This window comes from Hydra viridissima, unplaced genomic scaffold (genome assembly GCF_058129835.1).
Source record: "Hydra viridissima isolate aposymbiotic clone 2 unplaced genomic scaffold, HvirCarnegie_v1 scaffold_15, whole genome shotgun sequence".
Classification (NCBI taxonomy): domain Eukaryota; kingdom Metazoa; phylum Cnidaria; class Hydrozoa; order Anthoathecata; family Hydridae; genus Hydra; species Hydra viridissima.
The window spans coordinates 4,693,461-4,705,589 of NW_028324314.1; the positions used below are offsets into that span (position 1 = coordinate 4,693,461).

General features: G+C 30.3%; 1 protein-coding gene across 1 annotated transcript; it reads left to right on the top strand.

Annotated features, from left to right (window-relative positions):
* Nucleotides 1–2,683, top strand: LOC145193166 (C5a anaphylatoxin chemotactic receptor 1-like). Its single transcript, XM_090073312.1, has one exon. It carries the CDS (start codon nt 1,617–1,619, stop codon nt 2,667–2,669), a length of 1,053 nt encoding a protein of 350 aa, XP_089929438.1. The 5' UTR covers nt 1–1,616; the 3' UTR covers nt 2,670–2,683.
* Nucleotides 2,684–12,129: the final 9,446 nt, after the last annotated feature.

The following is a 12,129-nucleotide window of genomic DNA, read 5'->3' on the forward strand; positions in this document are numbered from 1 at the left end:
TGGAGTTTATCTTTTGAGATATGTTAAATATGTTATGGTAATGTTAGTTTCAGACTGCAAAGATGAATCAAGAGAATCATCTTTGCAGTTTGCAGTTTATTTAATTTGTGTTTAAACTCTGTGATAGAAATTTCTTGATAAATGTTATCTGTTTTGATGATTAAGTTTTTTTAAGGAAGTACCAAGGGAAAAAGATGCGATCTGGGGAGATGGGATCTGTGCTCTTCATTTATTCCCATTATTGTAATCTTGACTATAAAGTTAGCGACAAAAACTTCCTTTATTCGGAGTTGGAAAAGACTGCATCCCCGAATTAAATGCTGTATATTCATGTTGACTAGGGTGGTAGTTATAACACCCTTCAGCGAAGAAATGGTGCATTAAGATGATTACTATTCTCACGTTTGTAGTTAAACCGATGGAAATTCTTGGCAATTCAATCTTGTATCGTCACTGCTTTTTGTGAAGCAGAAGAATCTTGATTGAACATTTACGGTCTCTTCCCACGTACACTATCGATCCAGGGTTTCACAACACCTTCTGAAACCTCTATGCTGGTGGTAAAATCCGCAAGCCCCTAAAAAAAGAAGTTAAGTGACAAAACATAACACACAAAACCTCTGTGAGTTCTGAATATAAACATCATTTTTTCGATTGCTTTTTGATTAAAATTTTTTTTTTTCAGAAAAAAACCTTAATATGCTGAGAGTTTCTGTATACTTGTTCAAAAGACGCTTTTCCTCAGCAACGCCTTTCAATGCCTTTTCTCTGCATAAGTTTTTGTGAACGATTTGAAGAGCTAGGCCCTCAGAGATTTTAAGGTCTTTTGCGAGACCTTCTATTGGTTTTGATTAATTTTGTCAACGATCTCTTGTATTGGTTAAATAAGTTGTGTTGTTCGAATAGTGGCTGAACGTCCTTCGTGCTTTCTGCGTTTTGCAAATATTTTATGCCATCATTTGAGGCTTCCAATTCACGGTGAAACTTAAATGATCAATTTAGAAAACTGGAAATTTCTAAACCTGTTATATTCGTACATGTAATAACGATAACAGCATGTCTTTTTACTTCTTGGATTAAAACTATGATTTGGTACAAAACAAAAACAAACAAAAAATTCAACAATTACTTTGAGAAATTACAGCCACATAAATGGATGTCCTCAAATCTCGTACGTGTCCTGTACAATTGAATAATCGGCCCCCTATCTCTGATTAAAAGAATTGGTAAACGTCGTTGGTAACGGAATTCTAATTTAAGAAACAAATAGACCTTAGGTGAAGCACATTATGAGTTAATAAAATGCGCTTGCTTATATCAACCTACGATATGGCGTAAAAGAAGTAAAAAACTCAATCACTATTGATTTTTTGAATAACAGTGCATTCACAACAGTTGGAAATTGGAGCCATATATATCGTAACCTTTAGTTTAATATATTATTGATCTTTTATTGCATTAATCATTTTGCAAAAGTATTTTACATTTCATTTTTTTTTTATGCGCTAAAATGTTTTTATTAAAGTGTTTTTATTTAAAAAAAATTTTGCTAAAGATGTGAAGTTTCATTCAGTTTAGAAAAGTAAAATTTCATTGATTCGTTTAGAAAATAAAAGATGATCATGATTTATAATCTTACGAAAGAGAATACTAGTTTATCAAAGACAATAGAAAACCGGACTAATACCCGCAAACTAGAATCCGTAGAATGGGACCTTATTATTGCTTTTGGATTGATATTCTTAACGGGAGTTGTTGGAAATGCATTTGTAATTTACGTGTTTGGTTATAAAAGAAAATCCAGGCATCGGCTAACGTCAGAGTGGTTGATTCTATATTTGGGGCTCGTTGATTTTTTATCATCAGTCTTAAATCCTCCTCTGTACATATATTGGACGTACACTCAGTATAAACATTGGCACTTTGGCACTATTGGATGCAAGATTTTGCCAGCATTAGGTCCAATAATGTCTTCGGTTTCATCTGGCTTGTTGATCATTTTTGCGATAGATCGATACCTCGCAGTGGTGTCTCTTTTAAAGGGATCTGCTTTATCTTGGAAAACCGTCACAGTCGCTTTTTTTGTGGATATAATTTTGTCGATAAGCTTTTATCTTAATTACAGTTTAGCATTAAAGTTAATTCCAAGTTACCCCAAATATGTGTTCACTTGTAAAATACCAAATGTTAAAAGCTACCATTATTCAATAACAAGCTGCGGTCTGATCTTTTTTCGCTTTATTTTTTTTGTAGCCGTTTTCACTTTTACGACTATAAAGATAACACAAGCACTAAGGAGAGGTCACGTGAGTTTGTTGAGTAAAGCATTACAGCAAAGACGCCTTCAAAATTCTAAAAAAACATTGAAGGTGCTTCTAACAATGGGTATGGTGTTCTTTTTACTCGTTTTTCCCAAAGAAATTCTTCATTTAGTATATAGTTTATCGTGGATGATGAAAAAAAATGGCATCTTGCATACTCGCCAGCTAGTTAAGGTAAACTCCTGGTTAAAAGTGACTCACACAGCTAATAGCTGTGCTAACGTATTTATTTATTCACAATTGCATAGAGTTTATCGCAGACAAATCGCTCGAGTTTTTTGTTATCTTGGAGGTTGTAAAAAGGTATATTTGAGATATTCTTTAAATAAATCATGGACTAAAAACTAACCAGCTCCTCAGCTCTTCAGATACCTTGTTACAAGAAATTAAGACAAAACGTTTTCTTTTTTCTTTTTTCGTGTCCGAGAAGAAAAACTTTGTTTACATTTAAATACAGCTTTATATTTTTATGGTTACAATATAGTTTTAAATATTTCTCTGGTCTATCTAAAAAAGTTCAACTTTTTTTCCTTGGATTTATCTTTGACCATAGTTATCTAAAATATTTACTTTAAAACAAAACAGTCAATTTATTTTAGAAACACGCTCGATTGGTTTAGCTTAAAGCAACATTATAGTAAATCCAAAGAAAAATTTTCCTTTCTTAATAACGTGTCTCACGAGTAATGGAATCTAGTCATTACATACTCGACAGCAATTAAGCGAACAAGATTAATTGTTATCTAATTGTTTGAAGGTAAGAATGGTCTGTGATTAGTCGGATAGAGTAAATTGCGGTTACTTTACAAAATAATGGGCAAATATCTGTAGCGAGCCGCACCGATTAATCCCACCAACAACAACTAGCGATTTGTTTTTTTTTTTTGACGTTTTTGTTGTGAATAAAAAAACACATTTGTTGACTTCGAAACAAAAATGTTTAGCATTGAAGGTGACAAATGAAAAAGTTCTAAGTAAGAATATACGCTCAATCGCTGATTTGTAATCGAAAATAATCCAGTAATACTCGGACCAACTTGGACCTACTCGTTACCAATTATTTTTATTAACTAGATATCTAACTCAATGATATATTAAGAATAACTAGATATCTAACTCAATGATATATTAAGAATAACTAGATGTCTAACTGCCGTAAATCGTTATAAGAAAAAGTGAAGCAAAAATATAGATAATTAGAAATATAGAAAAAGCGGAAATATAGATAATTTAAAATAAAAATTTAATTGTACGCTTTTGCATTTCTATTATGGCTTAAAAGAAGAGCGTGGAAGTTTTTGTTATCTATTAGAAATTATTTTATGCTTTTTTCCGAATTGAAACAATTAGCAGTGGGCGTCATTGCTGTTTTTGCGGTAAAGCAAATCTTTCTATTCCAAAATAATTATAGTTATATAGAATTATTGCAACAGGTGAACCAATTAAAACAAATAATCCGTGACGCGCGTTGTTCAAGTAACTAGTTTCTATTTCAAGATTAAATAAACTGTTTTTATTAATAAAAATAATATGGATGTATATATTAATATGGATCTACATATTAATATGTATCTATATATATTATTATGGATCTATATATATTTTTTGAGATCTATAGTATCTTTTGAGATCAAAATTGAAGATGCTGAATTGTTTTATTTTCAATTTTCTTAATTGGAACACTTTTCTACAGGCGCCATTTTGATGGTTTCACGTTTTTTTTTCTCTCTAATCTGTTCTAATCAAGATAATTGGGAAAGACTCTGCAAAGCCTGCAAAACAAAATTTGATAGATAACATTGTTTCTTTATCTTGCTAGAAAAGATTTGCAGCGTATTTTACAGAAAGAAAAAAATTGTGATAAGAAGATTTTCAAGTAGCATTTTGTTTTTTTTTTTTTAATTTCAAGTAATTTGAAATGCCCACGAGGAACGAAATAGCAGATATTGGGAACTTTTAAGTATGTTCAAGTTTTGAGAGGCATAAAAAAATCCTGCATAAAAAAAAATATCAGAATTTAAAAACAGTTTCAGAATTTTGTTAACAGAAACATTTTACAGAACAACTAAGTTTATTAAAACTTCCAGACGCCAAATCATCAGCCAAACGTTTGGATATCGCAACTCACAATCTGTCTTTCTCAGTTAATAGAATTTACAAGCTGTTTCTGAAAACTTATGAAATTGTAAAGAAAAAAAATCTGAAAAAATAACATTTTACTTTTTATTTGATAAATTTTGATTTTGCCTTAACAAAATTCGTTACACTTTTAGTTTTCTACAACTATTTAACATTCTTCCTGTAGATTTATATCACTCATTTTTATTATAATCAAAATTATTTAGTTTAAACTTGCTAAAAGGACCAATGTTTAAAGTCTCATCTTTCGGATACAGCAGCTTAAAGATTTCTTTACATGATGTTATAATAATATGTGATATGATTTTTTTATTTTAGTTTTTTAAGTGTATTCAGACTCCTATTTATTTATTTTGATAAATTTTGTGACGATAAGCCTTTCTTCACCTTCTTCCTATATAAATATGAAATTTGGGCATAGCCCTTTAATGAATCAGTATCTCAGTAAATACAAGAGCTGGCCATTGGCCTTTTACTATATAAAAAAGCTTATTTACAGTATTGTAGAAACTATAGCTAAATTTCATTAATTTTGAACATAGGCCTTTTTAGCTCCAAGCAACAGAGTAAATATTTCTTAAACTTTAGTTTGAAGCAAACAACAGCAAAATGATTTGGAAAAATTCGAGTAACACCAGATATTCTTATGACTTTGTTTGGTGAAGTTACAACTTATTTTCGTAAAGTATGTTGTTATGCTGTTATGTTGTTATGTTGTTATGTTGTTATTTTGTTATAAATATCAATATACAGTATAAATTTGTACGACAATCCATATCTGGTAGTTATAAGGTTTGTTATGTGTAAGTGCAAGTGCTACCCAAGGTATATGCAAACAAAGCAGCTGCTCAGGGCCCCAATCCAAGTATTTGGTTGATTTGACATTTTGTATAAACGTAACATTACTAGCAAGCTTCTACAATCAACAACAAAGCAACAATAGCGAACTCAACAGTAACCAAAAAATAAAATTTTGTAAAGAAAAAAAAAAAAAAAAAAAATGTGGTTGAACACAAAAGCACTAAAGAGATATGATAGCATTCAACAAAAAGAATTCTTTTGCCAATGGGGTGGCTGATGAGCCGATAGTGGATACTATAAAAGTAGCCAGAAGTGGCCCTTTTTTGAAATCTGTAGCGGATAACTTCCATTATTGGAGGAGGTTAGAGATAACTTTAGAGTTCTTTAAGTTTCCTTTTTTTTTTTAGTATTTATTTTGTATTAATATATTGTTTAAATAAATTTACCTACAATGTATATAATCGTCAATCAAAGGTGTCTACGTGTAGCGGGAGCGCACAAAACAAATTTAGCTTAGGACTCCCCAAATGGCTTGGGCCTATGATATAACACAAACAAACAATGTTATTGTGTTCACATTAATTTTTTTTCTTTTTTTTTTTTTTGCTTTCTACATTAAATCATGATGGCAAAAAAAATTCAATAAGTAACTAATCTAATGACAATGACATTTTTACATATTTTATGCAAAAATCTCTTCACAAACTGAATATCTAGTTGTTAAAAGTATTTTTTTCTCAAAAACATTCTTTAGTATTACTCAATTAATAGTAGTTCAGATTTTATCAAACATGAGAAAAATCATATTTATTCAAGTAAAATCCGAGGGTAAGTTTTCGCGAGATGTTTGGGCGAAAACTGTAAAACAGTTCTTTAAATAAAGTAAAAACATTTTACCTTGGGCAGTGGTTGGTAAAGTTGCATTCATCAGAAAACCGTTAAAAAGAAAGTAAGAGATTAAATCTTAATCTATAAAGTGTAGGAAAAGTGTAGGAATTGTCTAAATCTATAAAGTGTAGGGATAGTTATGTTGCATGCAAGTAATAGTTATGTTGCATGCAAGTAATAAGATTATATTGCGTATTCCCTTTTAAAAGCCCGATTACAAGATTGAAGTACAATCAAAAATAATAGCGATTAAATGACTGTAAATGTATGCATAAGTTCGATAGGTATTCTGAAATAATAACTAGAAGTCCTTTAGAAAAAATTTCCAATAAAAGTTTGCAAATCTAGCGAATTTGATCCTGCGCTGTAAAAGAGCAGTTTTTTTTTTTGGGGGTCCTTGTGTCCATTAGGTCTCCACCCCTACCCCACCCCCACTCCTCATATTCCTCTTCTAGATTTAAAGGGTTTATATCTTAGAAGCTATTGGAAAAAAAAATTCAAAATTTTTTTATGTCCAACGAATTCACTCGCGTGGAGATCGTTGTTTACATTTTTGATCTTTAATTTAAAAAAGTTAAAAGACTTGCAAACGAAATTTCAGAATTGACCAAAAATACCTCACTAAATTTTATGCTCTCCAGCTTCTTGAAAATATTTGTGAAGACGCCCTTCACAGAGGTTTTTAGAAGCCTCTTTAAACATTAATATAATTACTTTACGCTTTTTCTAACAATCAAATAATATTTTAATTTAAAAACTACTTTACCAAGCTAAATAAAAGCGGGAATATACGTCATTTTTATATAATATTAATTTATGCCGGTGTCGTACAAATTTATTTCCCCCATAAATTTATTTCCGAGTCGCACGCCGATTGGCTTAAGAGGTCCGCCCGAAAACTTAAGAACACCCATATTAACTTAACAACAACACCCATAAATTTAATTCCGATATTGATTGAAAGTTTATAAATAAATAAATTGGCATATTCTGATATATTATTTTTACATTTATTCTTAAACAATGCCTAAGATCAATGTTAAAACTCAAGAGTTACGTCTTGAAGAGATTAGGCAATACGTAAGAGGGTAAGTATGCAAACACTGTTTCGAACAGTGAAAAACGAGGGCTATGATTAGCTGCAAAGAATTTTACAGGAATAGGCAAGTCAGTACTCATAACTTAATATTTGAGAACTTTCCATTCAATTTAAAATATTCAGTTTTAAGTTAAAGCTTTTATATGTTTGAATTATATTTAAAAAATGATTAAATTTTCAGATGGACGTTTGTACTATAATAGAGATGAATCTCTACGACTTGTCTTATATAGTCAAGAAGAAAGAAGGAGGGTTCTCAAAGAATGCCATAATGATGCTGGTGGGGCACATCAAGGAATAGTAAGAACACAAATTAAAATTAAAGCTTTATACTATTGGATGTCAATTACATCTGATGTGGAAGCATGGGTTAAGTACATGTTTATTACTTGTTTTTTACATAGGTTACCTGTTTATCTTTCTAATAATATCAAGAAAATAAACATGTAACCTACATTAATAATATACACTTTAAGTTTTATAAATTATATTTTTCTAATTAAATAATAGATAGTCTATATTATAGATCAAGGCATGTAAACAATCCCACTGAGAAAAAGCTCTTTTTATAGCAATTACTGTTAAAAGAGCTCTTTGAAGAGCTCATTTTTCTCAGTGGGATGTCAGTCATTTGAAAAAATAAAAACAATTGCACCACAACTACACCCAATTCAGGTTTCTGAAAGATGGGCAGTTTTAGGACTTGATCTAATTGGTCCATTTACAGAAACATTAAATGGCAATAAATATGTTTTAACAATAACAGATTTATTTACAAAATGGATTGTTGCTAGGCCATTGCCTGAAAAATCTGCTGTTGCTTTAGCTACTGTTTTGGTTAACACTTTTCATATGTATGGTCCACCAAAAAAAGTAATCAGTGATCAAGGAAGAGAATTTGTAAATGAGGTAAATGCTAAAAGGTTTTCTAAAACTTTCATCTTCTTTGTGGTAGTTAAATTCTTTTATTAATTATTTTTAATTTTTTTTGTTATACAGCTTAATCATAAAATTTTTCAATTAATGGGTATTAAACATTCTGTGACATCAGCATACCATCCTCAAAGTAATGGTCAAGATGAACGCACAATTCAATCTTTTAAGCGTGCTTTAAGCAAGTATACTAGTAATGAGATGAATGACTGGGATAGGTTTGATAGTCTTTATAATTTTAACTCATTTTCTCTTAAATGTACAATTTCATTTATTATTATTTTCTTTTTTGATGATTTATATTAGTTACACATCTGCAATTGCTTATGGACTGAACATATCATGCCAGAAATCTACAAAGATGACTCCATTTTATCTTATGTATTTAAGACACCCTCCAGGTATTGAAGTGATAAATGTTCAGAATGAGATGATAGTTTAACTAGTAGTTTTTCTGAAAAATTATATGACTTTGCAGTAGAAAAGGTAGTTAATGATTGTAAAGCTGTAGAGAAAAAAGTTAGAGAAAATATAAAAGTTGCTCAAGAAAAGCAGTGCAAGCAACACATGAAAAAAGTTTCAAAAAAAGGTGTAAAGATGTTTACATTTATAGCTAATGATCAAGTGATGAAGTTAAATGCTAGAAAGTGTGGTCGCAAAGGTGAGCCTTTATCTAAGGAGTGGTGGGGACCATATATTCTTACTGCTTTAAATGTGAAAGGTCAATGCACTTTAAAAAACCTTAAGGGTGAATTTTTAAAGACAAAAGTAAACGTTTCTCAGCTTAAACCTTATTATCCATGTCAAGACATAGAAACTAATATTCAACATCAAGAAGCAACTCGTTTAGATTTGTCATTCAGTAGTTACCCAGAAACAAATTTAGTCCAAAAGACTAGATCTAGTCAAACAATGTTATTACAAAATCAGTCAGATATTAAAAACATTGACCATATTCATTCTTATTCACCCAAAAATAGCATTACAGTTAGTTTATCTGTGTTTGAGAGTATTTTGAATCAAAACATGTTAACAGATATTGAAATTAATGCTGCTCAAGCAATATTAAGAAATCAATTTCCTGCTATTCAAGGTATGCAAGACACTTTATTAGGAACTAATCTTATGTTCAGCAAACAGTCACAGGAGATGCTAGAAATTTTGCATGACGGATCCCTTCACTGGCTATTGGTTAGCACCCATGGTTGCAGTAATAGAGTTATTAAAATTTATGACTCAATGAAGAAACAAATGCCAACTTTGCATGTACAAAACCAAATTGTTTCAATTATATCGTTTTCTAAAAATACAGTTATGTGTCTATAACAACCATGTCAGCAACAAATTGGAGGAATTGACTGTGGTTTATTTGCAATTGCATTTGCAGTAGATATTTCTATGGGAGAAAATGTTGCATCCATTTCGTACAATCAATCTGCGATGCGCCAGCATTTGCATAATTGCTTTAAAGCGAAGTATTTTACATCATTTCCAAGATCATATTTGGAAAAGACAGTTCATAAATGTGAAAGTAGTTCTACAATTTTTAATTTTTGTTAATGTGGATTGTCTGATAATATGTAGATTGTTGTGTAGATTGTCTAATAAAAGATTATAAGTTCAGTATAGATTAAAAAGTTATGCAGTTTAATAGCTGTAAAAATTATTTTCATGTTTCTTGTGAATCAGTGGCAGAAGCTTAAAAAATTAGTGCATGGAAATGTCTGTTTTGTATTATTTAATAATTAACTTTTAATATAGTTTCAGATTATTTTAGTTTTCTACTAATTAGACAAGATGCTGGTGTTTAGTAATTTTAATAAATCAGTGTAGCCTGAACGTATGGCACCTGGCATCCCCTAATACATAGTCTATGAATGGATCTATACTTTTTCGTTATCATTTTTATATATCTTTTTTTTTTATTTCAGGTATTAATGTGAGGATTTGTCAAATCAAACATTAAGGGATCGACTTATATTAATGTTTTAATGGTAAAATGTGTTATGCATCAGGAATTAAGTTATTTTGATTTATTTTTATCATAGGGCATACCAGATGTATTTTATTTTGTTTATTGTTGCAAGGTTTTATCAGAGCATGCTGAAAGTTAGACTTTTGCTTCTGTGGATATTGATGCCTTCAGAAGACAAGATTAAACCTGTTTGAAGAATCTACATTTTCTATCTATGATGTCAATGCTGTATGGTAAATACAAAAGATGCGTCTTGTTTGGATTAGGCAGTCACAATTATAACGAAAAAGGCTTTTTTCATAGCCACAATTCTGTTAAAAACATTATTAAGCATATGGGAAAAAAAGTATTAGTGAAAAATTTTAGTGAAAAATTTCAATTTACCTTTTGTACTAAAACTTTTTCAGTTACCTGCTGGATTAGCAGATTTTTTCGTTTTTCAAAGTTAATATATGAACTTTGATTTATATTTATGGCATGTGAACAAAGTGAATTACTTGATTCATATTTCATGAATCAGGCATCAGACCTAGAAGATTTTAATGACACGCTCGTTCAATACTTTTTGTTCTTTTTTTTTTAGGGGGATAGAAAAGGCGGCAGTGGCCGTAAAAAAGAAATCCACACTGTCAGTTTTGTAGATTTTGTTATGTAAAATATGTTTTGTTAGTTTAAATTTTTTGGAAAAAAGCTCTTGTATTACAATTGTATATTCACTTATGTTTTTTGAACGTTAAAGTCACAAAAAGCTCAAGAATATTTGTGATTACTAAATTTCGCTCAAATCATAACAAACATCTTTTGAACGTTTAAAAGAAATTCTGAACGTCTTGTGAACGTTCAAAGACGTCGTTTCCGGACCAAATGTCAGCTGGGATATCAGGATCAACTTTATACGCATATGGAACTTAATCACCCAAAGAGGACATCGTTGAGCGTCTTTACTTGCATGCATTTAGAACGCGTCCAAAACGTTAATTATACGTTTTTTGTACGTTCCCGTGCTGGCTAAGTTGTAATACTAGCCTTTTTGTCGATCCGGTGATATAATAATACATTTCAGATAAGTTAAATTGTTATTGATTTATTTTCTTATAATCCGTGTTAAAGGTTGCTCACAGCTGGTAAAGTTTAATATTATGAGAATATTTCAAAGGCACGGTTAAAAGTACTCAAACGCTCGGACTAAGTAATTCCAATTCGGCTCCTTTTGGCAGTATTGGTACAATAAATTTAAGAAAATATAGAAAAAATTGAAATACCAGTAAAAAAAGTAAACAAAATCAGCCCCTAAAATCTATGAGCTCAGGTATTTTGCGCTCCCCCTCTAGATCTCCTTATATAATTGAGTGACTAGTTTACTATTGAGTTAAAAAATTCTGCTATAAAATTACCTTCTTTACCTCGCAAATAAATAAAAAAATAATTTTTTTTTCTGCAAATTTTTTTCCGCTACGGAAATAAATTTATATCGGGAAACAATTTTATGCGCAAGCCGCATAATTTTATTTCCTTAGTAACTGAAACTTGCGCCACGGAAATAAATTTATGGGGGAAATAAATTTGTACGACACCGGACGAAATTTGTATTTACATTTATGTGAAACGTGTACAATCAAGTCCGTGAAAAGTCATTAAGTTCCGCTTTGGCTCATTGAAATTTTCAAATTTATATCTGTAATTTGGTTTCAAGGTTAAACAAATTGTACTTTTTAGTGAAAATATGTAATATTTAAAAAAAAGTAACAGGAATTAAATTAGCTTAACAATGGTAGAAAGATCTTCCGGGCTGTTTATTTAAAATCATCGTCTTTAAAAGCTACGAATTTATTATTTATCAAAGAAAGTTCTTTGTAATATTATCTACTGTTAGAAAATCAGTTACATTTAAAATCTCTAATAAATTGACACTTTGTAAATTGTAAATATATTACATAATTTTGAAATTTAATATAACAGTTATGAATTGTCTA